Genomic DNA, 26,724 nt, shown 5'->3' with positions numbered 1-26,724 from the left:
CGTACTCGCAACGATCTATCGCTGCGTTGCCGATACTCCTTACAAACGACGAGGAAAATCGTCGAGTAAACGCGGCCTTGGCTCGCCTAATCGCCGCGATCTCCTCCGGTCCGTATAAAATGGACGCTGCTCGCGTGTCTGGAGCTACAGCTGTTCGAACGCCCGACGCATTCGTGTGTGGTTCGAAACTCGATTTGAGGAAAACTCGCTTCGTAGAATCGACTTGCATACACGGTCATTCGAGTAATAGGTCAAGCTGTTCGAGCTGGTTAGCGTGAAATTCGTATCGAGAGGGACGAGCGTCGCGCAGGAAGGAAAAAAATGGAAAAATTCCCTCGAGACACGTTTTGGAATAGTTAATTGTTTGGAAATGTATACTTGGAGTTTCGTTTCTGAATTGGAAAAAGTAACGAAGTTCTAGGGTATTTTCTAGGTCGATTGTGGCATCATAAGTCAGTGGAATGTGTACTGTAATAGGTCAGACTGTTGGAAATAGAGCGGAATTCGAATTAAGAGGAACAATCGTTACGCAGGAAGGAAAAAATTGGAAAATTCGCTCGAGACACGTTTTGGAGTATTTAATTGTTTAGGAATGTATTTTCAGAATTGGAAAAAGTAATAAAGTTGTAGGGTATTTTCTAGGTCGATTGTGGTATCATAAGTCAGTGGAATGTGTACTGTAATAGGTCAGGCTGTTGGAAATGGAGTGGAATTCGAATTAAGAGGGACAATCGTCGCGCAGGAGGGAAAAAATTGGAAAATTTACTCGAGACACGTTTTGGAGTATTTAATTGTTTAGAAATGTATTTTCAGAATTGGAAAAAGTAATGAAGTTGTAGAGTATTTTCTAGGTCGATTGTGACATCATAAGTCAGTGGAATGTCTATTGTAATAGGTTAGGCTGTTGGAAGTAGTCATCATGAATTCGAATTAAGAGGGATAGTCACCCAAAGTAAGAATCGAAAAGTTTGTACGACACACGTTTTGGAAAGTTTAACCACTTGAAAACACATTCTCAAAGTTTAATTTCAAAATTAGAAAAACTAGTACTTGTAGAGTGTTTTGAAGAGCAGTGGTACAATAAACTAGTAAAATGTGTACTGTAATAGGTCAAGCTATCGTAAGTAATCGACGTGGATTTGTAATTGGAACGACAACAAAAAGTGTCTTAACTCATTCGAGTTAAGATGGATAACCACGGTATTGGAACAAAAACTTAGATCACTTTTGAAAAGTTCAACCGTTTAAAAATATATAGTTTTACTTCGAAATGGGAGAAAATAACGAAGTTGTAAGAGTACTTTCACGAGCTGTGGTATGGCGAGTAAGTAGAATGAGTATTGTACGGGCTGAGAAGTCGATGTAAGTAACTTCGGATCGTACTGGGTCGGACGTTTTGGTCAGCCATCGAAACTGTGGAACTAGATATTATTCAACATTATATTATTATTCAACATTGTCCGTATTCCTCTTACGCAAGTATGTTTTCCTTAACTTTGCAAATATCTTTTTAATTCCAACGTATACAGTGTCGAGCAGTTTTTGTTTTATCGGAGTTCTAAAGAAGACCGATTAAAAGGTCTGACTCATCGGTACGACGCAATACTCGGTGCAATATCTGGCATAAATGATATTTCTTTCACCGTGTGATAATTGTACGCTGATAAAATTATAGATAGTTCCGCTATTATTAGATCGTGTTGTAAGCATTGGGACTGAATACGTTTAGAATGAAAAACAACGAAGTTCTCGCTTTTCGAAGAAACGAGCAAGTTGCTCGCGATGTTCGGATATCGAATTCGATTCAGACATTCGAGCGGAGCTCGTCGTGCTTTCCCTAAGTACCTACTCGAAGAAATCCAGTTGGCGCCCGAAGGTAAATCAGAGACCCTATTGTTCGCCATATCGTGATCCAATATCGTGTGCCAACGGTTTCTAAGAAAGCTCGATGGAGCTTCTTGTCAAATTTTCTTCTGGGATGCTTTCTTCCTTCGTTTCCCGCTTTGATCGTCGAGCACCTTCACCATGGATGAAAAGAAATTTTACAACGAAATATCTCCACCGAGTGCATGCCACCGTCTGCGTGTCAGTTCAAAAATGATCTCCGAGCACGGAAATAATAGATAAAGCACGATACGAAAGTAGATTAAAACTAAACAAGACCGTGTGTTTCTTTTATTTATTTCTCACAGTATTGGACAGAATGTAGGTATACGGAAGTTTCGCACGAAGTGTATTAAGGTAAAAGAATTCAATAGATACAATTGGTAATGCAGAATAAACGAATCACGCGATGTTTACAGTATTTAAAATCGTGTACGCTCTTTAAATATTAATTTCTATCGATTCTCGTTTATTACCGATCAATTTTTTCGAATCAACGTATTTTGTGAAATATAGTTAATACACGAATACCAAGTATAGATAAAAATGGATCACCTGGTTCAGAACACTAGAAAAGTTGTCGAGGTTGAACACGCGATAACGAGAGTAATTTGCAATGGCTAATTAGGTACTAGCTAATCTTTGTGGAAAGATATCCAGTGAAAAAATGGTAAAAATACAAGCCTGCCCGAACTCGATAACAAAATCGAACAGGGTCGGTTGTTTATCCGAATCATTTCCTTTCAAATAGATAGCCGTGTATCACGATCCACGGTGTATAATTGCTGCGTGAAAAGAAAGAAATGCGTTAACCATGAGAAATGAGTATTAAATCCTCGATTTGTATTCATTAAAATTGTTGACAGTAATGCAGCGTGTCATTCAATACAGAGAAACGGTTAATAATCTTCATTCGTGTACAGATAATCGTAATACAATAGACAATGTACAAGTGAAAACGACACGAGGGAAACGCATCAGGTAACTCATCGGTGAAAATATCAAAATATATATGTAAATGATGTTAAAAATCTCAGCTTATCGATCTTCGATCAATGTAAAGCACATTAAAAGAAAAAAAAAAAAGAAATCCTTTCCCCGTATCGGTTTATCTCTAACAGCGAAAGAGAAAGATTCTTTTACATTATTTTTCCATAACAATATACACTAATCTTTTCTACAAACCGTTCGATATTTTTACATCTCGAGCGATACGTTTCTCTAGTATCGCTCTTGAGAAAAATATTTCTCTCTTTCCTTCAAAAAAAAAAAAAAAAAAACAAATTGTCATCGTTGTTTGCACTTCACTTTCTGTGTTACGTTTACTTACCGATAATATCGTCTCGAGAATCGTAACGCAGGTAACGCACGTACGCCCGAGGTGACTCTTTCGATGAAATTGTTTCATCTTGATCGGCATGGGAAATCTTCCACGACTCGTCCGAATAACTTCAAGACACCCTATGAGCTCGCTCGTAGCGAGGTAGTCGATTTAAGCTACAGGTACCGCGGCGAGCTTTATGACGGCACTTCAGTGTTAGTGGCTGCTGATTACAAGACTCCGTGGCCCTCTGATTACACACAGTGGTAGGGGGGAAGGACTTGTGGTTTTCTCCTCGCTGGCCGCGTAATGAAGGTCTTTTTTTCGGCGGCTTCGGCCGAATTCGGCCAAGAACGAGCAAGACGAAATGAAGCTCTCGATGTTCAACGACTCCACGCGGAAGTACGACTTCCTCGTGCAATTCGAAACGTCGGCTGATTTCCCACCGGATACGGTTTTCGTCGTTGCTTTGTCCGCCCGTTCGTTTTACATCGTTGCGGACGAGATTTTGTAATTGGAACGACAACAAAAAGTGCACACAATACCTCTCATTCTCGTTTCAGCAAAGAGAAGTCCGTGGTCGCGACGCGGGGCTCTAAAAACGATGGACGATGTTTTTCACGGAGAAATTATTTACAAGTATACAATTCACTCAATACTTACAAACGATACTTCCTCGAAAGGGTCTGAATCGGATCCCCACAAATCCTAATCGCTTATAATTTATTACATTTATTTGAACTCTGCGTTTCTGATAATATTACCAGGACACTTTTACGACACAGTTTAACGAACGTTTTTACCAACAAGGAATTTCGATGCTATTTTGTTCTGTTTTTCTGCGTTCTTCGGAGAGAACGCGATCGTTACGTATCGATTTCAAAATTTGTCACGTTTATTTATTCGTGTTTTCTTTACACGCTACAAGAAGTGAACTCGCTCAAGCGTAAGTATTCATCGAGTATCGGAATTTTGTCAAGTATAAATGAATTTCACGCGGTGCGAATTCAAAAATTTATATTCACGTTGGCAATGATAATTCTTATGCCGGTCACTTTAAACGAGAAAGTTGAAAAGATTATTTATTCCGCGCGAACGTGGTTGTCGCTCGAACTGGAAGTAACAAGAAAACTGGGAAATTGAAAAAATAACAGCATCTCAAAGAAAGAATTCGATTAAAGGAGTATTACGGAATGTATTATCGTGAACAGTGTTGTAATTTTGTATTTTGTTTTGCTTTTTTTTTTATACATGTTTCATTTTACTTTTTATCTCGTAGCTTCGAGTAATTCACTGTAAATAAATTACATTCGCTCAGGGCACATCCTGTACTCTTCTTTGTTCGAATACGTCGCGTAAACAAAAAATATTATTCTTACGCTTCGTTTATTCACGGCATCTCCAACGACGTAATGTGATGTAAAAACGAGTGTTCCCACATTTTAATAAGATCTTTGTATCCTATCCGCGAGATAGCGGACACGTCTCGTTGCAATTGTTTCCAAATCCCTTGCAACAGTTATTAGATAATGTTTTATGAAATAGAAACATTAGGTACCCGTACAATTTCTTGTCGAATATGAAGTAATGAATGTTAGACACAATTTTTATCGTTCTATAGTGTACAAACATTATTCCAAAATACACTCTTAAAATAAAGTTAAGTCTGGTGTTTAAAAAATCATCGATCCAAATCAATAGAGAAGACAAATTTTTTATCAAACGTCTAGTTTGTACGACCAAGAAGATTACCTTAAAATATAAGTTACTTTGTTCGTAAAATTACCCAAATACAATCTACTATACACACGTACAGTTTCATAATTTTCTATTTGATAATAAATTTAATAGATTCAATTACAAAAGCATTGCGCGCTTTCTAGAAGAATTGCAATTAATTCCGAAACCGTACAAGCTGTCGCTAATAATTCAATTCCATTTTTATTATTATCGACTATCGGATCTGCGACGAGCCAATAATGGAAGTAACTGGTAATGACAACGAGCACTGCGTTATTGATTAATTGTAAATGAATCGTTCCCCGCGAGACGAGCCATTGGTCGGTAAACTTGTTGCACGGGGACAATGTGTTCCTTCATTGATCGGATTAGTTGTAATTCTAACGAGCGGATCACCAGCACGCGCCATTTTTTGCGACGGAAGTGTGCATGGACAGTTCATACGTATGCACGTGAGCGCATAAATCGGCCTCGACGTTCGTCGGAATGTACTCCGATTGCTTATTCGAGGCGTGGATGCCAACTATACCCCGATTATGCAAATATTCGGCTATAATAACGTTAACAATGCCGACAACTTCGTGCATGGGTGAATCCTCGATCGAAGCTCCGCACTCGAAAACAACGGGATAGATACCTATTAAATTATTTACAATTATACGATTCACTCTATACTCGCAAACGCTTTGCTTTTGGAAGAGTCCGAATCCCCCGACAAATCCTAATCGTTTATAATTTATTACATTTACTTGGACTCTGCGTTTCAGATAATATTACTAGGACATTTTTACGACACAGTTTAACGAACGTTTTTACCAACAGTGGAATTTCGATGCTGTTCTGTTTTTCTGCAAACAGACGAACCAAACAGGTGACTACCTGATTCACGCTTGGAAAAACATGTTTACTGTTCCGTAACAAAGATAATCGTACCAGCTAAAAAGAGGTACCTTTTGTTTGGAACAACACCGTCCTAAGAGTTTATACCTGGCAACAGAGTTTCATTACGTGGATGTTTACAAATATTTGAATTTAAAACTTGTAAGTATATAAAATGAATCTTGATGATTTTTTAAATGTGTATTTATCGATTTATTTTCTTTCCTTTGTAGACAACTTGCTCGTAGACACATTCCTTGAACTACTGTATCATCCCAGGTTCAATAGCTACGCGACTGCAAGTCGTCGGTAATTATGCTATGTTCACAGGTGAGGATACATAGCATATGTCAAGGATATTCAGCCCTTGACTCAACCTTTGGAAAGCAAAATAGCGTTGAATTATCTGCCCATGAGAACACCCTCGATATATGTTGACGTTAATATACACCTATTTGTTATCGCGTAAATATTTATACAAGGTATTTGTTATTAATATATGTAATGGGTATATTTACGGTAATAAACAATACAGATTCAAAGTATCGCAAATGTTATTCGATTGAACTCCTTCTACATCCACTCCTTCGATCATTTTCTTAAGTAATGTATTACATTTTGCTAGTTGAGTAACGATAGGAAATTCGGATTCGAAATATTGGAAAATATCTCAACAATTTTGATTCACGTGGAATTTCGTGAATTTTGAAAGGTAAATTGATGTTTAACTTTATATAACTTTACTCTTCTTGAAACGTGTATTTTTATATTCAAAACTCTCTGTTCGTAGGGGTATACATTGGTTATTGGAATATATAACAATGATGACGATAATAATAATAATAAGTGGTAGCAGGAATGATCGTTTTAGACGTTATAATAACAGTAGTAACAGTAATTGTAGTAACGGCAGTTGTAGAAGTAATTATGTAGTTACAACAAAAGACAGACTAGTATATATTTGTATTCTGCGGTGAATAAGTTCTTTATGATATTCTTACTGAAGGAGTTTTGTGTTACTTGTATTACTTACAGTTACGTAAGTGTTCTCTTTAAATAGTACACGGTTGTAAAATAATTATCGTAAATGGTAGGACTTGGTACAACTTATTTTCTTTATCAGACCTTTATGTTTATGTCGAAGGGACTCGTTACTATTGGTTTCTTAAATATGCGAGATAAAACGTGGATAAATATTGCATTTTATCAAATTTCTCACGTAACAGTACATAACAAGTGTATAGTATTGTTGGAAAATTAGAAAATATTTTCCAAACGAAAATCGAAAATCATTATTGCTCGAAATTTCTTCTTTTCGCCGTTTAATATTTTAAGAGAGATACATGATGTAATAAATATTGACCTACCTCTTTTCCACTTTTTTATCTGCCGTATCTTGTTTGCTCTTCGTGTCAGCAAAAAGTCTGATTTATTGGCGAATTTATGTCTTGATATCGTACCGGATTAGAAGTAAATGCTCTTACTACCCATAGCTATCATCCAGCGCCATAACTAAAAAATAACGTTGTTCGACGAAGCAGAAGACGGGGTGAATAAGAAACCTGAGACGGAAGACGATTTACGAGCAATAGCACGTCCTTGTTCTCTTACATATTTTTCTAGTGACGCGGTTTTATCTGCGAGTTACACTATTCTTTAATTGGTCGTAACTACTGTGTTAATCATGGATCGTCATTGCATGTACCGAGAGACGCGCAGTAGCCTAATTCGTGTCGACCCTTTCGATGAGTATCATTTTCCTATTTAAGAAAAGAAACGGAGGTCTAATTGAACAAAATAAACGATACAAAATTTCACAAGGGTTAAAGTTAATACAATTTATAATTTAATTAATTTTCTCAATTGAGAACTTAACATAATTTTATAACTAAATTCTATTACATTCTACAAAATGCGACAAATATCACTACTGTAATTATTTTCACGTTCGATTAGACCACAAATCTTCGGTTAGTAACGTTTCGTAAATTATAATATATTTCCTACGAAAACCTGTATGGATTGTATCTATATAAATAAAACGAAATTTGTTTCTTTGTTATCGCATCAGGATAAAACTAGCTGGAGCAATTGCGACGAAATCTGTAGCGTATCCGTGGTACGGCCCGATTTAAAATTTAAGTTTGAATTTTATTTATTTGTACGGGACGAACCCTTTTCGATACAAAAATAAATACGAAAGTCGAAAGAGCGGGAGAAAGAAAGGAAAACAGAGCAAACATACCTGAAAACACAAAGCGTACACAAACGGAGAAAGTTATAGGTCACGTATGGAAGTTATCACCGAACATTTAAATAAAGGGAGAGAAACATGGAAAAAAGTCTAATCTACATGACGTCGCATAACTCTCGCTGGAAGGCTGAGTTATAGGGGTCGTCCACCATTACTCTATCTCGCTCACCGTTACTTTTACACCAGATGTGCACAAAAGTTGCTGCAAATTAAATTTCAAAACTTTTCGATATAATCACTGGTCTTTGCGATAACCTACAACACTAACCTTAAAACAATATTACCATTCGTACAACACTTATCAATAATTCGATCACTTTTCAATATCGATATTCGATGACCTACATATTTATAATCCTCCCACGTTGAAATCTATTCAATGTTCGAATCGCTTAAAATCTAACCGAACTGGGATCTAACGATTACGAAAAGTGTCTGTCGCGCAACCATCGACGAAAAACGAATCGTTACGGTTCCACGTATTAATCTAGAAACGTGGCCATTCGATTTCTCGTGTACTCCACTTGAAAAATTCTCAGAATATACCGCGTTGCGTCGTCCCGACCACCTACAGTGATTGCTATCTCGGTAGCACGTGGCCTAGCTGACAGCTGGTTTGTGTTGATCGCGAGTCGCCATGACGACAGGAACGATCACCACGCGACAAGGACAAACACACGGTACGTTCGCGTACCGTGGAGAACTCCATAATGCACCGGTGAACGTTTCAGGGTGCATTTGCGACACCGAGTGGTAAATCACCACCGCGTGACGAAAAATGGTGGTGGCCGATAAACGTAGATCCTTGATAGTGTCCACCGCGGGTCATTTCTTCGGTGTCTCGCCGATGAACGAGGAGACCATCGCCAATGGAGAATCGGTGCTGGACAATTTTCTGGACAGAGCCACGTGCAGAACCCTCTCTGCACAGCCGGCCATCACCGACGACGATGAGATACGCTTGGAATTGAGCAACGAGTTGCTGGTCGGCAGAAACACCTTGGTCTTCTTCAAGGTAAAATTAGAATTCAAAATGGGGCTGCGGTAGATTGGACCGACGTTCTCATCTGGATCGTTGAAAGCGTCCCGGAGTAATCGAGGATAGATAGCTCCTGCAGAATTTTCGCCGTTGAATAAATTTGTGGACGGGGATGAGAAATTTTCAGAGACAGTTTCCAAATTTCGTTCCGTGGACAACGAATCCACGCGTTTCATTAATACCGTGGATGTAACCGAGTCGAGGGTGAAGCAATCAGGTGGATCGAGAGGGTTGATAAATAATTATAACAGAAAGGAAAGTGAACGGTTAGTAGTAAAGAACACCTCTTAGGTATTCTTAGATGTTCTTATCCGCAGAATGCGATGCCCATGGGAGGTTCAAAGTGACGCGAAACGTTTATTGTAACGTAGATCGATGTCACGCGAGTAAGTGATAAATTACTCCATTTTTTAACTCAGGCTACGTTTCTGCTCGCTTGGTAGTAATTTTTAGATCTTTTACCGTTACAGAATCTCTCTTTTCCCTCTTTGTCGATCGAACGTATCCGTAGAAAGAAAATTCTCACGCGCGTGATTAAAGGAAATAATTATTTAAAATCGATCGTGTCTTTCTTTTAATCCACTCTCTCGAAAGCTTGTTTGGAAAGAAAGGCGAACACTGTCCGTCGATAATGGACCGAAAGGTAAGGACGGAGGAAAGAAGTGATCCAATGTTCGACAGTTGACAGAAGCATCGGTGACGGAGAAGAATTTCCACGAGCTCGTTCAGGTGACGTCCACCGGTAGCGGTAAAGGATCGACATTGATCGAGGCACTTCGACAAGTATGGGCACCGACGCTACGATCTTTCGGACTGAGTTCGTCGTATCTGAAGAAACTCGAAGAGAATCTTCTCGGTTCGCCGGCCACGACCTCCGTCTTCGAGGAGGAAGATTATTGGAGGAAAAGATGGGAAGAAGCGAAGCGTTCGCACGACAGAACGATCTACGGCGAGGCTGTAAAAAGCTTGAAGAGTATCAGGGCCGAGCTGGAGAGCGCAGCGGTGGCCAGGTGTCGTAAAGATTGAAATAAAACTGATCTCGGGAAATGTAGTCGTCGAATCGAGTAAAAGTTTAGCGATGAATTTCAAATCTCTCCGGAAGCACTGATCTTGCGTTTTAACCCCTTATTGCACGGGGTGTTATACGTGTGTACGCAGCACGTATCAAGTTTTTTTTAGCCTTTCAAACATCCGAATACATCGAATTTTTACAATTGGTACTAGAATAAGGAACGAAACTTCGATAACGTGTTTCATTTATCGCATCGATGACAAAATTAATATGAACTAACAATATTTGTTGATTAGTAAATACTTTGAAAATTGTCAGAGATGTTCCCAGTGACTTTTTCAGTATTGGAGATCTGATACGAAGCTTTGAAAACATTTGAGTACCTAAGTCTACGTGATTTTGTTTATTTTTGTGAAATAAGTAGGACACAAGTACAATATCGATTTAAGAAGTAGAATCATTTTGGTACCTTGGTACAGGTTGTGTATGAATATTATTGATTTAGCGTAGATTAATTATCCACACCAGTGCTGTTTAACATAACCTCTAAACCTCGGAGGCTTCCCCCACTCCGTCTCCATTAATATGCTAGCACGCGAGGGGTTTCATTTGTCAACAGCACTGATCTAAACTGATCACGCGGTTCAATAGTTAAGAAAAAATCTATACAAATAAAATCAAGAGATACATTATTAATCATCTTTCGAACGATTCCTGTGCTATTATTCCACTTGAAAGAATTTTTCTTCCTTTTCGAAAAAGAATTCACGCAGTAAGGGATCAAATGTTGTTCAACACCGATAGGGAAACATTGAAATCGTAGATATTGTACAAAAGGATCGCATTAATTTCCGTAATGATTCTCGTTGCTCAGAGATGGGTTGATTGGAGTGGAAGATGCTGTCGAGGCAGTTTCGGGTTATGTCGACGATTTATGGAAATTAGGGGACTCGGTGTATCCCGAGGAACGTATGAAGTCCTTTCTGGACATCGTTGGGGACGAAATGGTGTCCCTAGTGAGAAACGTGATAGACGAGGTAATACGCAAAAGCATCGCGGTGGAAAATACTAAAATTGATAAACAAACTCGTAAATTCACGGAACAGTACCGAGTGTTTAACCGCGAATCTGTTTATTAAGCAAACCCGTAATTCGGACGATCGATTGAAAATCGAAAAGATTTCGCACGGCGCTGATATTTGCGAAAAATGGACGAGCATGGCGGAACAGTTCACGACACTCTTCTGGCCCCATCATTCTCTTCATCCTTGGAAAGGAGCTAGACATATCCCCGAGAGATGCTCGCGAATCGGTACACGACTCAGGTATTGGAATCGATTCTTTCCCTTCCTGGTTTCTAATAAAACATCGAGTTATTCTCGTCATCTTTAGGCAGATTGCCGAGTTACGTGCTCAGTATCGACAATTAACCAGGCTACTGACAACCACTGAAAGATCCGGACTTGGCACGGATACGTTGATGCAATGCTTCGATGACGTTAGAGGTATCACGTTTCTGTCAACAATATCTTTCTACCTCTTTCTGTGAGGTTTCTACAGCAATAGAACGATAACCTTGGAAATGCACTACTGGTGCATTTTCACTTTGAACTATTCTCTCGTTCGATTAAACGCGCAACGAAGTAAAAATCTTCCGGACTTTTCATTTCGTAGCACCGATGAGATTAAGGGAACAGCAAAGCGTTCGATCGCGTCTATTGTATTATAATAACTTTAATTCTGGAAGAATAATATTACGTGGAGACGCGATGATTCGAAAAAGACTCGAAGAAGGCACCCGGGTTAAACGAACGACAAAAAGCAACACCCAAGTTTGATAAATTTGATCTTGGAATGTAAATCTTCGAGTTACTTTTCAGAAACGGACAATCGATGCGAAACATTTAAATATGTCGTTTGAAATATATCGTTTGGATAATAATGTCATTCGAGCGTACTTTTAGCACGTTGTTTAATAATTTCGTAAACCGATGACGCTTTTATTTCGTATCTTTTACCTCAGTCGTCTTCGATGACGATGAAAGGAGCACCGATTGGAACCGACTCAGAAGAAAGGTCGAGGAAGGCTTGGTACCTGCCGAGGAACGAGTTGCACAAAAATTAAAGTCACAAATTGCGGATGCCAGCACACCTAATTCCCTGCTTGCGGAGTTTCGACGTTATTTCGAACTGATGAAGAGAGATGGCTTGAAAAGAGTTCTACGCGGTGAACGCGAAACGTTGCTCATGGCGTACGGGGACCTTATAGGTAATTTGAACACGAAACGAGAAATGTAACAGGTTGCTCGATAAGTTTTGTCGTTGGATAAGAAACGGAGCTGTTAGATTCGTCGTTTTATTTTTCGGAAGAGGGTACTACCGTTTGACGAACATGTGCGAAGTTTCAGGTAAATCTGTCGACTCGTTCGTATACTTACAGTTGTGCAAACGTTGAAGTGTCGTGGTATTTTTTTACAATGGAAGAAATGACAAAACTTACCGAACAACCCAGTATCACCGATCATTGACACGTTCAAGATGACCATGGTCTCGAGAAACTCAGAGGAGACCAGACTGATCTCTCCAGATTCATTTTTCTCGGGTCCTTTTACGAATCTTTCTTTTTTTTATGTTCGTTTCAATTTTACGTTTCATATTGTTCTTACTCGTGAAACAATTCTTCAGAAGTGACCACGAATCATTCCTCAATTCTTACGTATTTTAATTTGTCAGACTCATTCTTGTTAGGTCTTTCCAGGTCTATCGGATCAATTACACTTGGATCATCGTGTAAACTCTGCCGTCATCTTCCACGAATCCTCATTTTCATATTCATTTATCTTGGACGATGAATAATTTTACGGTGCTTCTTCTTTCAATTTCTTGTCAATGCACTTGTGTCCTCGTACAACAGCTCTTCAGAACCGAACAGGAATCATTTCTTTGTTTTAACAAATTTTTTAATTTCTCGTTCGAATCTGCCCGGTCGATCAACGAAACTTAAGAAAACTGCTTGGCCGGACCAGACACGGGAGATCTTCTAGACAGTCCCAGAATACTTCAAGAAGTTCAAGCTGCCAGGTCATCAGAAACGAGGCTGGAAAGTTTAAGCAAATTAGGGAAAGAGCTGCTCGCTGATCTTCCCGGATACGAAGAAATCTCATCAAAAGTAACGACAGCTCTGAGAGACGTCGAAAGGAAGCGGCAACGGTTCCTCGAGTCTTGGGTAACTTTTTTAATCATTTTATGTAGCTTGTACAGTTGAAGAAAATAATTCCTATAATAGCCGCGATGATTCGATCCGTGCATACTACAAACTGGTTGTTTCCCTCTTTAAAGAAATATCTCGGATAGAATCTATTTCTCCAAAAATGAAATCGAGTCTTCTGAAAATTTAAAACATTATTATAGAGTCTCGTTGAGATTTACTCGTACGTTTGAAATTTTCTTTCTTAAATATTCAAAGCGTGATAAAGTAATCTGAAAACATGTTTCTACTTTTTTTCATCCAAAAAAAAATTGTTTCCTATAATTCTCGATTAGGAAACTTTTCCTTCTCGTCGATCGTAAGGTATATCGTAATATTTTTACTTTTCACTTGAAAATTTGCATACCTAATTAGACGGAGGAAACGAAGAACGCTGTTACGAAGAGAGAACTGTCTTTGGGTACCGATTCCGCAGTGGTGGAGTTAACCGGTACCAGTATGATGCGCGTGACCTACGATCCAAGATTGATGACCTTGATCAGAGAAGCCAGAGCACTTTCGAGCCAAGGTGTCGAACTTCCACGCGAGGTGAGGGACCTGGTGGAGAGAGCAAGCTCCCTGGCAGGACGTGCCAGGTCTCTTCAGCAAGTGGCCACTTTTCACAACACGATCGGTGATCGCATGGTGCCTTCTCAGAGGCCGCTCATGCTCACCACAGCCCTCGAACTGGCACGAGCTGTTCAAGAACAATCCGGAGTCGTTTGGTCCGATCCTCTCGCGGTCGATGCTTACACTCTCAGATTGAAGGAACTGGTAATTTAACGGAAGAATTTACAATTAACACTCTGATTGTATCATTGATTGAAATTACTTCTGACGCCGTTGCGAGATAACTCGTTCCTCGATTCATCATTGTTTTCTGAACAAATATTTGGCTCTCCGGTGATTTTTATTCTTTCGAGCACACATTGGCCGTTTGTTGCACGCGGCCGACGATGTGTCGAGTCAATTTGCACTTAACGAAAATAAAAATAAAGTGTCGATTACGATCCAAGGATATTGCAAATGAAGCACGACAGGAAGAAACTGAATACGATGGAGATATGGGAAGAATAGCGTGTTAAGTAAATTATGTAAGGTATTGAAAGGTGGCGTGATACAGGCTCTCTCGAATTTGCAGAAACAATTTAGACGATTTAATTTAACGTGAAATTGTTTTAAATACTTGTCAATGAATTTTTATTAGAATTATTTTCTCTCGTGTCGAGGAGATGTTAGATCGATTGTATTAGATTGTATGAGATCGATAAATGTAAATGAGAATTTCGAGTCACGAATTGGAGCATGATCATCGTGTGTGAATAACATTCGAGGAATCAGCCGCGCGATGTTGATTAACGATTATTGTACAAGATGATTGTTCTTTATTTCGTGTACAGTTGTAATATTTGTTCAGAGTACTCTGAAATATTTACGAGAACTTTGAGATACATTCTTATTAACGCAGGTGAGAAAATTCGCGCAACAAAACTCCGATCTGGCTGCGAAGCACGGTTCGTTACGAGACTTGGTGTCGAATTTGCTAAAAGGAGAGACCGTGAATCTAATTGGTAATCAGAACGCATGGAAAGACGCCCTGATGAACATGAGAACCATCGTCGACACCGTGGAAGCTGAATATGGAAACACGAAAGCTTGGAAGCTGCATTGGGACAGGCAGCTGCTCAAAGTGTTGGGAGTAGCTTATAGGTGAATATTGTAAACTATACTATAGAAAATGCTACTCACCTTAACTATACCCAAGTAGATATATTGTCGTTGTCTATTAGATCAGAGAGGACTTGGAATATTTGATCAAGTTGACGAACAGAAGGTAGAATATTTTAGTAGATTGGCTAGAGTACAGAATATTTAATCAAAGTGACGATACAGATAAAATATTTCCTTGAGCTCTCGGGCTAAGTAGAATGTAATATGTTTCGTTGTAATTTATTTTCTATTGTTTCAATTTTGTAATAATCTACCGTCTCTTTGGATAACTCTTAGGAAACGTTTCGATCGACAATATCGATAATACAATGAAACCCGAATAGATTCCAACATATACTCCACCAACGAGTAGAATCTAATTAAATTGCAGTAATTTCGAGGAGACTTCAATGACGACAATTTTGTATTGTTTCAATTTCGTAATAATCAACCATCTCTCTGGATAACCCTTACGAAACGTTTCGATCGACAATATCGATACTACAATGAAACCCGAATAGATTCCAACAGTTATCCATTTATTCTACACGTAATTGGCTAACATCCGGCTAAAATTGTTCAAAATTGAAACGAATTTCAAGCGCGTACCAACGAGCAGAATCTAATTAAAGAGCAGTAATTTCGAGGAGACGTCGATGAATATAAAATAAACGAAACGAGAACGAGTCGACGAAATGGGATTTGTATCCACGGTTGCGTTCCCCCTCCCTGTGACAACAGAACTCAGAGTTTCTAATGAATTTCGAATATTCTGGAAACTATTTCACCGTGATAATGCGCAATTTTCATATTCATAGGCGATTTCCATAAAACAGACGAAAGAAAAGTTTTCGTCTTCCCGTCTTTCTTTGTTTATTCCTTTATTTTCTTTTATTTTTTTTTACAGAGGCGCCTTGCCGTCACTGTTGAAGAAACTGCCGGATATTAAAGTGGAGCTGACGTTCAGAGACGGATCTTTGCAATGGAGGCCCTCGCTCGAGGAGATCCGTGCAAAATTATACTCGGCGATACGTCGATCGCTCTCGATCCCGATGAACTTCCGTGGAGTTGGAGACACGGCGGATGCACACTTCGGTGATCTGATTCAAAGAAGCGGCTATCTGTTCGGCGGTGTCTACAAGCAGGCCGAAATTGCTCTTTCCGCTCTGGAAACGCTCCGAATGAAATGGCTGAAACTGGCGGCGCCGGCGAAAATTGACACCGCTGAACGGTACAAGCTGGAAAACGAAATTACAGTAACGAAACTTTTCAGAAATGGCCCATCGATCCGCTATCCGTCCGGACCGACGATCTCGAGTAGCAATTTAGAAAGATATATTTATCTCTTTTTTGCTTTATTTCACCTTGTCTCGTGTACGCGACGAAGTCGAGGGCATTTCTTTTTTTATAAAAGAATCATTGGAGTAGAGTGTAAATCAGCAGACGTTGAGTAATCTAATTGAGTGCAACGTATATTATTCTTTTGAAATAATATTTATTCGTTTTTTCTTAATTTCTAAAACTTAATGGAAAAGAATTTTCTATAAAAGGGCATTTTTTTCTATAAAAGAATCATTGAAGCAGAGTGTAAATCAGCAGAGGTACACTTTGAGTAATCTAATTGAGTGCAACGTATATTATTCTTTTGAAATAATTTCTATTCGTTTTTTCTTAATTTCTAAAACTTAATAGAAAAGAATTTTTTTACATGGTACGCATAAGTTTAGATGAACCTAGTTTAGGTAACAGTGGAGAAGATTAATCATCCGGACTTATCAGTAATTTCACATAGATCTTGCCTAACAATTTCTGATTTACGCAGAAGTATTCACGCGAAGATAGTATCCAAAGATAGTACTTCTCGTTTAATTTGTAGAACAACATTAATATTTTCACGTAGAAAAATAATCGTACATAGTTGTATTTTCATTGGCGAACATACGTCCATATTCATACTCCGTCCAGTAAGAAATTGAATAATATTTTATCGAATGATCGTATCTTTCGATTTAACTTCAATTTTCAAATTGAATTTTTTCTTCGAACAAAGACTGAAGGGACGATCGCCCCAAGAATGGACCAGAGCATTCAAGGATTCCAAACAATGGGCCCAAGAGGTCAGCATCTGATTTTCCGCAAATTATTTATCAATTTAGTTTAACAGCTCTGTAATCGTAAAAAAAAAACAGGTTGGAAAATTACGAGGAAGCGAGGTGAAGATTTGGTGCATCAGCGTGGACACAGCAACGACCAGGAGCGATTTGGAATCTGCTTCTCGTCGATACTGGGAACGTTTGTGTTCCGATTTGAGGGTGGAAGCTTCCTCGAGGCTGGTTGCCATCGTGGAGTTCCTTTCTTCGGCTTCGAAGGAACTGGAGCGTAGACCTCGAAGCGTGGAAGAAGTTGGCTTGGCTTACGAGGCACACGCTCGTATCCAGGAACAGTCGTCTGGCATGGCCGACGAGATGGAAGCAATTGCTGGACTTTCCAAAGTACTTGCAGCGTGGACTAGCGAGAACCTCGAGGGTAATCTTCTTCGTACCATTGTTGAACAAATTGTGGAAAAGTCTCAAAGACCTGGATACTCTGGAAATTATTTTCCTACAGCTTCGCGAACCGAGATTCTTGAAAAGTTGCACGCACGTTTCTAGGTTTTATCAATGGTGTCTCAATCCTTTACGGACGTACTCTGTCTTTGAAAGATCGGTAGATTTTTGAGAAATCTTCAAATTAAGACGGATAAAATTGTGTATATTTTTTGTACAGCTGGATAAACTTAAAAAGTAGATTCTTGAAATATTTAATACTTTGTAATGTACAAAATTATAGTATGTTTGCGAGAGATTGAAGATCAATGTCGGATCACAATCAGAGATACCAATCAGCCAGGTGTGCTATACATATGTAAACTAATAAATCCTGAAGAATAATACGTAGACGAAAACCATTCTTGAACATTGAATTTAAAAGAGACTAATTTTAAATATTCGAGCTCCCAATCTTCCCTTGTTAGAAAGGATCTGTTGCTCACTTGAATAACTCGGTTACCAAGTACTTCTAAATAAGAAAAAGATCGGTAGATATCTTTTCCAAGTAGAAATTAGTTTGCAGTCAATTCCGAAATTTGTTAAAACAGGTGTCAGCGCAGCGTACACGTCCTGGCAGGACCTGGCCGATCGTTTGGAGCGTCACAAGACCGTCGTGGGTCGTGAACTCGAGGACGCCAAAGTGAACCTCCGTCACAGAGCAGTGGCCCTGAGAGACGAGTTGGAGAGATGGCAGACGAAATGGTCTTCAAAGCCGGAGATCGTCGCCCTGGACTGGATCATCTCGATGAGAGAAAGATGGACGAACTTGAGGGAGCAACTGGACGCTTTGAACACCGACTGTGGCAGGATCGAGTTGAACGTGGAGGACATTTTGGAGAAGAACGAGGAGAGCATGAAGAAACAGGAGCTACAATTGGAGGTAGAAGAATCCAACTGTCGATTCCAGGCTGAATTTTTGGAGGAACTGAGGAACCAAGAGGAAGAAGAGTGGATAGTGGCGAGCAGAAGGCTAGCCAGGTTGCACGATTGGTTGGATTCTTGGGAGAACAGGATACGAGTTCAGTTGAAGGATCAATTGAAGGACGAGTCGGAGATGGACACATCGGTCGGTAGAAAGGTACGGGAGGTAAGGGACGCCATCGAGTGGCTACAGCTTCTTCGTGGCGATGAAATCGCGGACGAACACTGGGCGGAATTGAAACCGTTGCTGGATTTGAACGATGTCAAAAACACGAGGGACATCACCCTGGGCCACTTGTTACGATCCGTGGACAAGATCGAGGAGAACGCCGAGATGATAAAGGTGAACGATCCGAGGTTTCATTTCCGTCTTTAACGCCCGAGATTGCAATATGCACCGATCAGAGGCGCCTGGCCGAGTGCTGACAACGGTTTAATATATATGTTAATGAATACTTTACGTTCAGGAAATAACAAAGAGAGCTGCAGCGGAGAGCGGTATACGCCAAGGTTTGATGGAGCTGGAGTCCTGGGAAGCATCGGCTCATTTTCAGCTCCAGGAATCAAAGGACACCGGGAACGCCACCATTCTTCTCGTCGAGGAATACGGAAGTTTATTAGCGAGGGCGGGTAAATCGTATTTTTCCATTTCAGAAATTGGCAACGGGGCTCCCGTAATTTCCTGAGAGAAACCCCTCCATCCCGCGGTAAACTAATTACGTTCGTTAACGAAAAGGTGAACTGAGACTGCTGCTGGAGGGAGCCAAGGGGGCAACGGGTTACGAGAGGTTCGCTGCCCGCGTCGCGCGCTGCGAAAGCGGACTTTCAGAGGTGGAGGAGAGAATAAAGATTCTGAGCACCATTCAGAGGAAATGGGTTTACTTGGAACCAGTTTACGAAGGAGGCGTGGCACCCAACGATACGGGAAGATGGTCCAGGGCCAACAAAGAATTCAGGTGATCGATCGCGGTGACGTATTTTGCACCAGGATCATTACGATGAATGGATGGATGTAAAAGTTCGGGAGAACGTAAACGTAACAATGGAATTGACTTTTTTTTTTAAATAAGAAATTAAATTGCACTGTAGGGGTTCGGATAGGACTCGTTAAAAGGCACAAAGAAGTCTTGGTAATTCTTCGAGACGGTAATGGGAGTAATTGGATAAACTTCCAATGTTACCAGTTGGTAGTCTCAGAGTTCCTTACAGCGATTATGACAAATGTTCAGGTATCTCATGGGAGAAGTGTCTCGTGATCCGAGGCTAGCGTCCGTAAGGAGGGTTCCCATTTCAGCCTTTACGAACTTGAAGGATCTCCTCGACAGATGTCAGAGAAGTCTCGACGAGTACTTAGAGGTATTACAGAGTCTGATATGAAGCCTTAACTTTGTCATTCCCGAGGACCATCGATATCCGTTATATTAAACAATAGTAGAGGAACTCTAACTTTAAAATCTTTAAAAAAAAAAAGGATTGACCTTAATATCGTATCATGTTTAATATCCTATCGCGTCATGTTTACCCTTTGAGATCATTTAACAGACTTATTCTCGTAACACTCTATACAAACTATTAATACCCAATGTTTCTGCTAACGTAAATATCGACTTTCGCGATATATTCTCTATAAAATTCGGTAATATGAAACAAGAAATATTAAAAATGAATACACCCCGATCGTTTAACCTAGATTACGATGTTTTCGACCTACCATTTGCCCACTTACAGGAAAAGCGATCGTCGTATCCACGCCTGTACTTCCTAAGCGACGAAGATCTACTTGAATTAGTGTCAGCGAATGGCCGTGGTCTGGAAGCACATCTGCCAAAACTGTACCAAGGCCTTGGATCGATAATAAAGGACGATAATGGGTTGACGGCTGTTGTGTCACCAGAAGGTGAAATATTACAGTTATCCGATCCTGTCAACCTCCAAGATCCACTACCGCAATGGTTAAGCAATCTCGAAGAGGGGATGAAAACCGCTCTACGTCAGAGCTTAGAAAAATGCTTGGTCGACACTACACCGGATCCATCGTCTTACCCGACCCAAGTAAATCTTTCTCGCTTTTCGGTATAATTTCTCCGGAAGGTTGGATCTGCTTCTGACTTGGACGATAACCGTAACGAATGTAACGCCCGTTAAGGTGCTGCTACTGGCAGAAAGAATTCGATTTACGGAACGATGCGAACTCGCGTTGAAGGAAGGTCGATCGTCTCTGAAGAACCTCGTCGAATATCTGGAGACGCAAAGGGCCAGGTACAGGGGATTGGAGGATGCCGGTGACAAATTGACCGCGTTGAAAGCACGCGGCCTCTTACTTGACACTGTGCATCATCTCGAGATAGCCAGGAATCTTCTAAACGTCACTGTGCAGGACGAGAGCACCGTCTGGACCTGGCAGAGACAACTGAGAAGTTACAGAACCGTACGTTTTTACTTTCAAAGATCAGCCACTCTTTCGCTCAACTTTCTGTTTGATTTTCAATCCTCCAATTTTGCACGGTAATTGATCGCACAACACGCAGAACGTTCTATCGGGCAGGATACAATATTATTGCAAATGGAAGAAATACACCGAACTTCTCGAGGTTCGCTCGAACGGTATCCCAAAGTTATTACAGACAGTATGTATCTCGTGTTTCGTTACAATCTGTTGATGTAGCCAAGTCTGTAGTTGGATGAAATTCAACCGGTCTAAAGTCTCGACCGAGTGTGTGCTATAAGTTTACGCGAAGAGTCGAGAGATGGAGCCACGGGCTAGCGAAACTTTACGGTGGGGATAGCACCTCGGTGGCCTTGAACGGCCATTTGATTTTGTCTGTAGTGTCAAAAAGATAAATTGCTGTCTCGAATTTACTGTATTCTTTCCACTTGTATTCTATTATCTTAAAAATTGAATTCGAATCCAATCTGTTTACTTTTTAGTCGTAATGAATATTTTCTTACGAGTTCGTGTAATTAAATACACTAAATTATCTTCACTCGGAGCGTTCCCCGAATAATTATTCGCAAACACGGTCGCTTACCGTGCGGTGTGTTCTGCAGTGGCTCGTCATTGTACAATTGCATTGCACGACGAGGTCCACAGTCGAGGGGTCAAGTATTCGTTAGTTCAGGAAGTGATTTGTTCCGTAGAATAAAGGACCGGTGGTGCGTTGTGCCGGGGCCGAATTTCCATACCGTTTCGAGTACCAAGGCGCGGCAGTAGGTTTGGTTCAAACACCGTTGACAGAGAGGTGTTTCCTCGCTCTCGCTCAGGCCATGAAACTCGGCCTGGGTGGTAGCCCGACCGGACCAGCTGGAACTGGAAAAACCGAAAGCGTCAAAGCACTCGGCGCTATTCTCGGAAGGCTGGTTTTAGTTTTCAATTGCGACGAAGGTAAGAATGCGACGTTTACGAGCTACAAATCGATTTCTAGCAACTCGAACCAAACGACCACCCAACGCTATTTATACACATCGTCTTTGCTATTTCAATTAACATTCCCCGCTAATATACGCGAAGAAAGAATTTCTATTTCCGTATTTCTTCTGAATCCAGTTAAAGGGATTTCCTTTCAGACATTCCGTGGTTTATGCAAACATAGCTACACGGCTCTTGGAAATGATCTCTTATTAACTTATCCTCCATCTTCGAACAATCATATTCGTCACGATTGCACTATTTTCAAATATACCTATATTTCTGACGGTTCTCCAATTCGAATTTTCTCTAACGCGGAACTTGACAAAAATACTCCTATTTCCACACAGAAATATTCCTTTATCACCGCTATCGATAAAATAATAAACATTGAGAATAAAAATCTCAAGCTACATCTATCTCAAAACTGATAGTTTCCTGGTTCTTTAAACCGTCCATCTATTAACATCGTTTACTCGCTCACGTGCCCCAATAAATATTCAAAGCTACTTCTCTCCCGCGAACGAAGCTTCGTAATGGAAAAAATTATTCAATATATTTCACTTAGTCTTTTCGTATAAAAATGTTACCCTCCCTATTTCGTATCAATCTTCCCGCCATTAATTCTCACCCACTAGAGATACTTCGAAACTGTCGAAACACATTCTTTCGTTAAAATTACGAACGATAGCAAACGATTGATGATAAAAAAATTCCGAAATTAGGAATGGACGCCGGTAGTATGCGACGAATCCTAGGCGGTTTGGCTCAAGCAGGTGCATGGGGTTGTTTCGACGAATTTAACCGTCTCGAAGAAGAAACCCTCAGTGCGGTAGCCATGTTGATTAGACCGCTTCAGGAGGCTGTTCGCGATGGTTCGTCTCAGGTTTTGCTCAACGATCAGAGGGTGAATCTCGATCCGCACTGTTGCGTGTTCATCACGATGAATCCTGCTGGAGTTGAATACGGTGGTCGACGCAAGCTACCGGATTCGTTGGCGAGACTCTTCAGACCAATTGGTATGGCCCATCCCGATAGATCGGACATCGTCAAGGCGTTGCTGGAGTGCAATGGATTCTTGGACGCGTCCACGCTTGCTGTGCAGCTCGTGGAAACCCTGGACACTGCGGAGGTACTGCTCTCCTGTCAGCCTCATTACGACTGGGGTCTGAGAGCACTCAGGTCTGTCCTCGACGCGATTCCTACGGGATCTGACCTGGACGAGACCAGCAGGTAGTGGAAATATTTATCGAAAGCTGAATAAACTATCCCGTGTTCGGTTTATTTTCACGGGTTTAACAAGGTATTGAGGGACATTCCATGGTACACAATAGCGTTGCCTTGTTTTGGATTTGCAGATAGTTTTCACACGAACCTTTCGTTTATACTTTCGTATTATGTCTCTATTGCACAGACTGAAAAATTATGAATCTATACAGGGTGGTGCAAAAGTGAGGTCCAGCTTATCTGTTTCTAGACCTAACCTATAATTATGTTAAAGTAAAATTAACAACGAATGTAGTTGTATCTTGATTTTGGATTATAAATGTATATCTTTTTCTATACGTGATTAGTTTTACTCGATTTTATACATCGGCGTATAAATAATAAAAGCGTGTTGTTATTGCCATTATCGTTTGTAATATTGTACAATTGTATACATTCGTTGCCCATAACTCGAGCATACGATCTTAGCTTCAACGATCTTTGTAGCTACGTACCTATGGATTCTAATTGTAAAGAAAATTTCAAGTCTCGGAGATTTTGTTAAACTCGTCGATTGTAAATCGGAGAACGTTTCATTTTTCAGACTGGTGGCCGCTATCAGAGCTTCGACTCTGCCCAAATTGACCGAGGAGGACACGACGAAATTCCTCTCGCTGCTGGAAGACGTTTTCCCAAGAGCGAACCCCTCCTCGTCCACTTTCATCGATAGGCGAGATTTACAGACCGCTTTGCTCGAGCTTTGCGCCGAGCAAGAGCTCGGCAAAGAAATAGCGAACAGATGCATTCAATTGAACGATCAACTCAAGAGCAGAACCGGCGTAGCGATCGTCGGTCCACCAGGAAGCGGTAAAACGACCATCAGGAGGCTGTTGTGCGATGCACTAACGAAAATTGGCGAAACGGTCGTTGAGTTTCACGTCTATCCCGGAGCCGTGCCGAAATCCAGACTTCTGGGTCGCATCGATCCTCAAACTAGGTACCGTGTTAAAATACTCGTTCGAATTCATTTCGTCCCCGATACGATTTAATTTTTTACCCACCGTTCGAAGAACCATTCAACAGAACACTCTACGATCATTTTTAATCACGTTACAACTGATTGTGAGACGAGAGTTCGTAAGTAGAAAAAGTGTCATTAATAAGGGTTCGTAAGTCGAACAACAAGATAAGAGTTCATAAGCACGAAAAGCTTTTGTTACGGTTCATTCTTTGATGATTACCCTTGTAAATGTGTACAAAAATTTACCAGTGAGGCAAGTCTCACAAAAGTCACCCTACAATTGTTTTTGCAACGTGTAAATTGTAAGCAAGCTCTTATTTCGCAAGTTTAGAATCGAAGTGCATCGGATGAAAGTCTCTAGAAATATATGTTGGTTCTTTGAAGCTTCCTGTGTATCGTAATTAATCTTGTGTTGTATTATTAGTATACTAACCACGCGGTTTATTATTTCTATGCGAAAGGTTATAGGCTAACGAAGAAGGGTAAGAGGAAAACGGAACGTATACCCGTTAAAGCGTTTTATTGCACGGAATAGACAATTCCGGGTATAGCCTTTACTTAAGTTACTATGAGACTGACAATTTCAATTTTATCGCGAACTTCGTCGAAACTACGTGAGAGCCTGTACAGTTCGCCGATCGTAACAGCTGAGCTCGTGGCTCAGTTGCTCGAAGCGCCGCGTTCTTTAATAGCTCATTGAGATGTTCATTATGGAGAGCTCGCTCCAGAAATTACTTTTTTCAAAGAGAATACTTCATAGAATCACGGTTGATATTCCTCGGGATATTTAATCGAAGCACTTCGTGCCGAAATTTACGAATTTGGAATGTGTTTATCAATTTTCACGTTGTAAACACGACTGTTGGAGCAAAAAGAAAATTTCTTCCGTAAGGATGATCCTTGTCGAGGAAAATAAAAAAAAAAATTGGATAAAAATAGCAAACTTCGACGTCTTGTATTTTTCAATATAAATAAATTCAAAATCTGTAAAACAACGACTTGCACCCACTCATCACGCACTTCTAAAATTATAACGTACTTCAATTTCATAAAAATCCGTGACCTCGATTACAAAAAGTGAATAAAACCTTTTGTTTCTCAAAATGAGGAAAAGGAATACGTGACAAAAGTTCCAACAATTGGTTTACATTTCCATATTCAAAAGTTTCTCGCAAGTACAAACAGATCTACGATCGTGGTGTATTTTCACGAGTGTAACAAGTCGAGTCGACGTTCCTTGGCGAGGAAAGATTTATAATTTTCCATCTAAGCGTCGTTTCTGTATATCCGGAAATTAGCCTACCATGATTAATGGTTCTAATGACGCATGGTCGGCCACAGACATATGTAGTGTACAACTGTAGAGCGGTCCAGCAATTCTAGTTTATGGTATTTGATCGATGATGTTTTCCTGGATCCCACGTGCTCCATTGTCGTAAGACCAGACTACCCTTAATTTTCAACGGTCGAGGAAAATTTTAGCAAATTTTTCGGCTCTAGAATCTATTAACGAAGAATACCGACCTCGAGATAATAATAATAATATAAATGATTTCGTTGTACAGTACGTATCAAAAATGATATACACAATGTATATACACATAAATGAAAACGAGAAGTACTGCAGAAATACGAAGGCTAAGATTAGCGAATATCGAAACACTGTTTAAAAATTGAAGTTTTAGGAAAATGTTCAACTTTGATCACCAGGGAATGGAAGGAAGGTCTATTGTCGAGTGTTGTGGCATCGGCGGGTGAATCGACGACTTGGATCGTCCTAAATGGCGATGTGGAACCCGATTGGGCCGAAGCTCTGAACTCTGCTTTAGACGACAATCGATTACTGACCTTACCCAACGGCGTGGGCGTGAAACTTGGCTCTGGAACAAAGTATACTTTCCACCATTTACGACCCTATACGTTACTTTACCTTCTCCCGTTTACGAGATCTCTTTCATTTATTTCTCGAGAAAGCTTTCCTCGTGAAATGAGGAACAATCCTGTAATAACGACTGACGTTAATTTTACTTCGAGGCGATATTCTCTCGAAACATACCAAATAAACAAATTGAACTTCCCCGGGCGTGTTTGTTAACGTGTAACCGTACTTTATTGTTCGTTCCGAGTTAGACAACACGTGGAATCTCGTTTTGCAATATCTCTTCGCGACAGGTTATAAATTCCCCGAACTTTGTATCGTAGACGGCAGCCATTAGAGTTACATCGTATTGGAGAACAAGGATCGATCGACGGATATTAATTGGTTAAAACTGGACTGCGAAAGATATGACCCCAAAACTCGATCCAATTAGTCCTGTCGGTCGATTCTCGTTCCACTGGATGTACTACTCGATTATTTAACACTTTGCCGGTCGATGTTACAAAAATGAGACTCGTGTCAATTTCTGGCACACGATCAGAATATAACACAATAATGGTACATACAGTATAGTTAGTTTCTGTTCGTTGACATTTGCATAACGTTGTTTATTTATA

At 40.2% G+C, this 26,724-nt stretch overlaps 1 protein-coding gene across 1 annotated transcript in view; it reads left to right on the top strand.

Moving 5' to 3' along the window:
• The first annotated feature begins 8,856 nt into the window (after positions 1-8,856).
• Positions 8,857-26,724, top strand: part of Btv (dynein cytoplasmic heavy chain beethoven) — a 35,139-nt gene continuing 17,271 nt past the window's right edge. Inside the window, exons 1-22 of the mRNA XM_076322864.1 lie at positions 8,857-9,093; positions 9,799-10,127; positions 11,004-11,166; positions 11,270-11,454; positions 11,522-11,634; positions 12,153-12,398; positions 13,135-13,355; positions 13,752-14,150; positions 14,845-15,086; positions 15,994-16,317; positions 17,137-17,203; positions 17,276-17,612; positions 18,223-18,938; positions 19,063-19,225; positions 19,332-19,551; positions 19,825-19,951; positions 20,324-20,647; positions 20,742-21,023; positions 21,734-21,977; positions 22,727-23,234; positions 23,812-24,204; positions 25,939-26,118. Coding sequence (XP_076178979.1) covers positions 8,857-9,093; positions 9,799-10,127; positions 11,004-11,166; positions 11,270-11,454; positions 11,522-11,634; positions 12,153-12,398; positions 13,135-13,355; positions 13,752-14,150; positions 14,845-15,086; positions 15,994-16,317; positions 17,137-17,203; positions 17,276-17,612; positions 18,223-18,938; positions 19,063-19,225; positions 19,332-19,551; positions 19,825-19,951; positions 20,324-20,647; positions 20,742-21,023; positions 21,734-21,977; positions 22,727-23,234; positions 23,812-24,204; positions 25,939-26,118 — 6,020 coding nt within the window. The remainder of the gene's footprint in view (positions 9,094-9,798; positions 10,128-11,003; positions 11,167-11,269; positions 11,455-11,521; positions 11,635-12,152; positions 12,399-13,134; positions 13,356-13,751; positions 14,151-14,844; positions 15,087-15,993; positions 16,318-17,136; positions 17,204-17,275; positions 17,613-18,222; positions 18,939-19,062; positions 19,226-19,331; positions 19,552-19,824; positions 19,952-20,323; positions 20,648-20,741; positions 21,024-21,733; positions 21,978-22,726; positions 23,235-23,811; positions 24,205-25,938; positions 26,119-26,724) is intronic.

This window comes from Ptiloglossa arizonensis, chromosome 11, assembly GCF_051014685.1.
Source record: "Ptiloglossa arizonensis isolate GNS036 chromosome 11, iyPtiAriz1_principal, whole genome shotgun sequence".
Lineage (NCBI taxonomy): Eukaryota > Metazoa > Arthropoda > Insecta > Hymenoptera > Colletidae > Ptiloglossa > Ptiloglossa arizonensis.
This window is presented reverse-complemented; position numbering and strand designations above follow the sequence as displayed.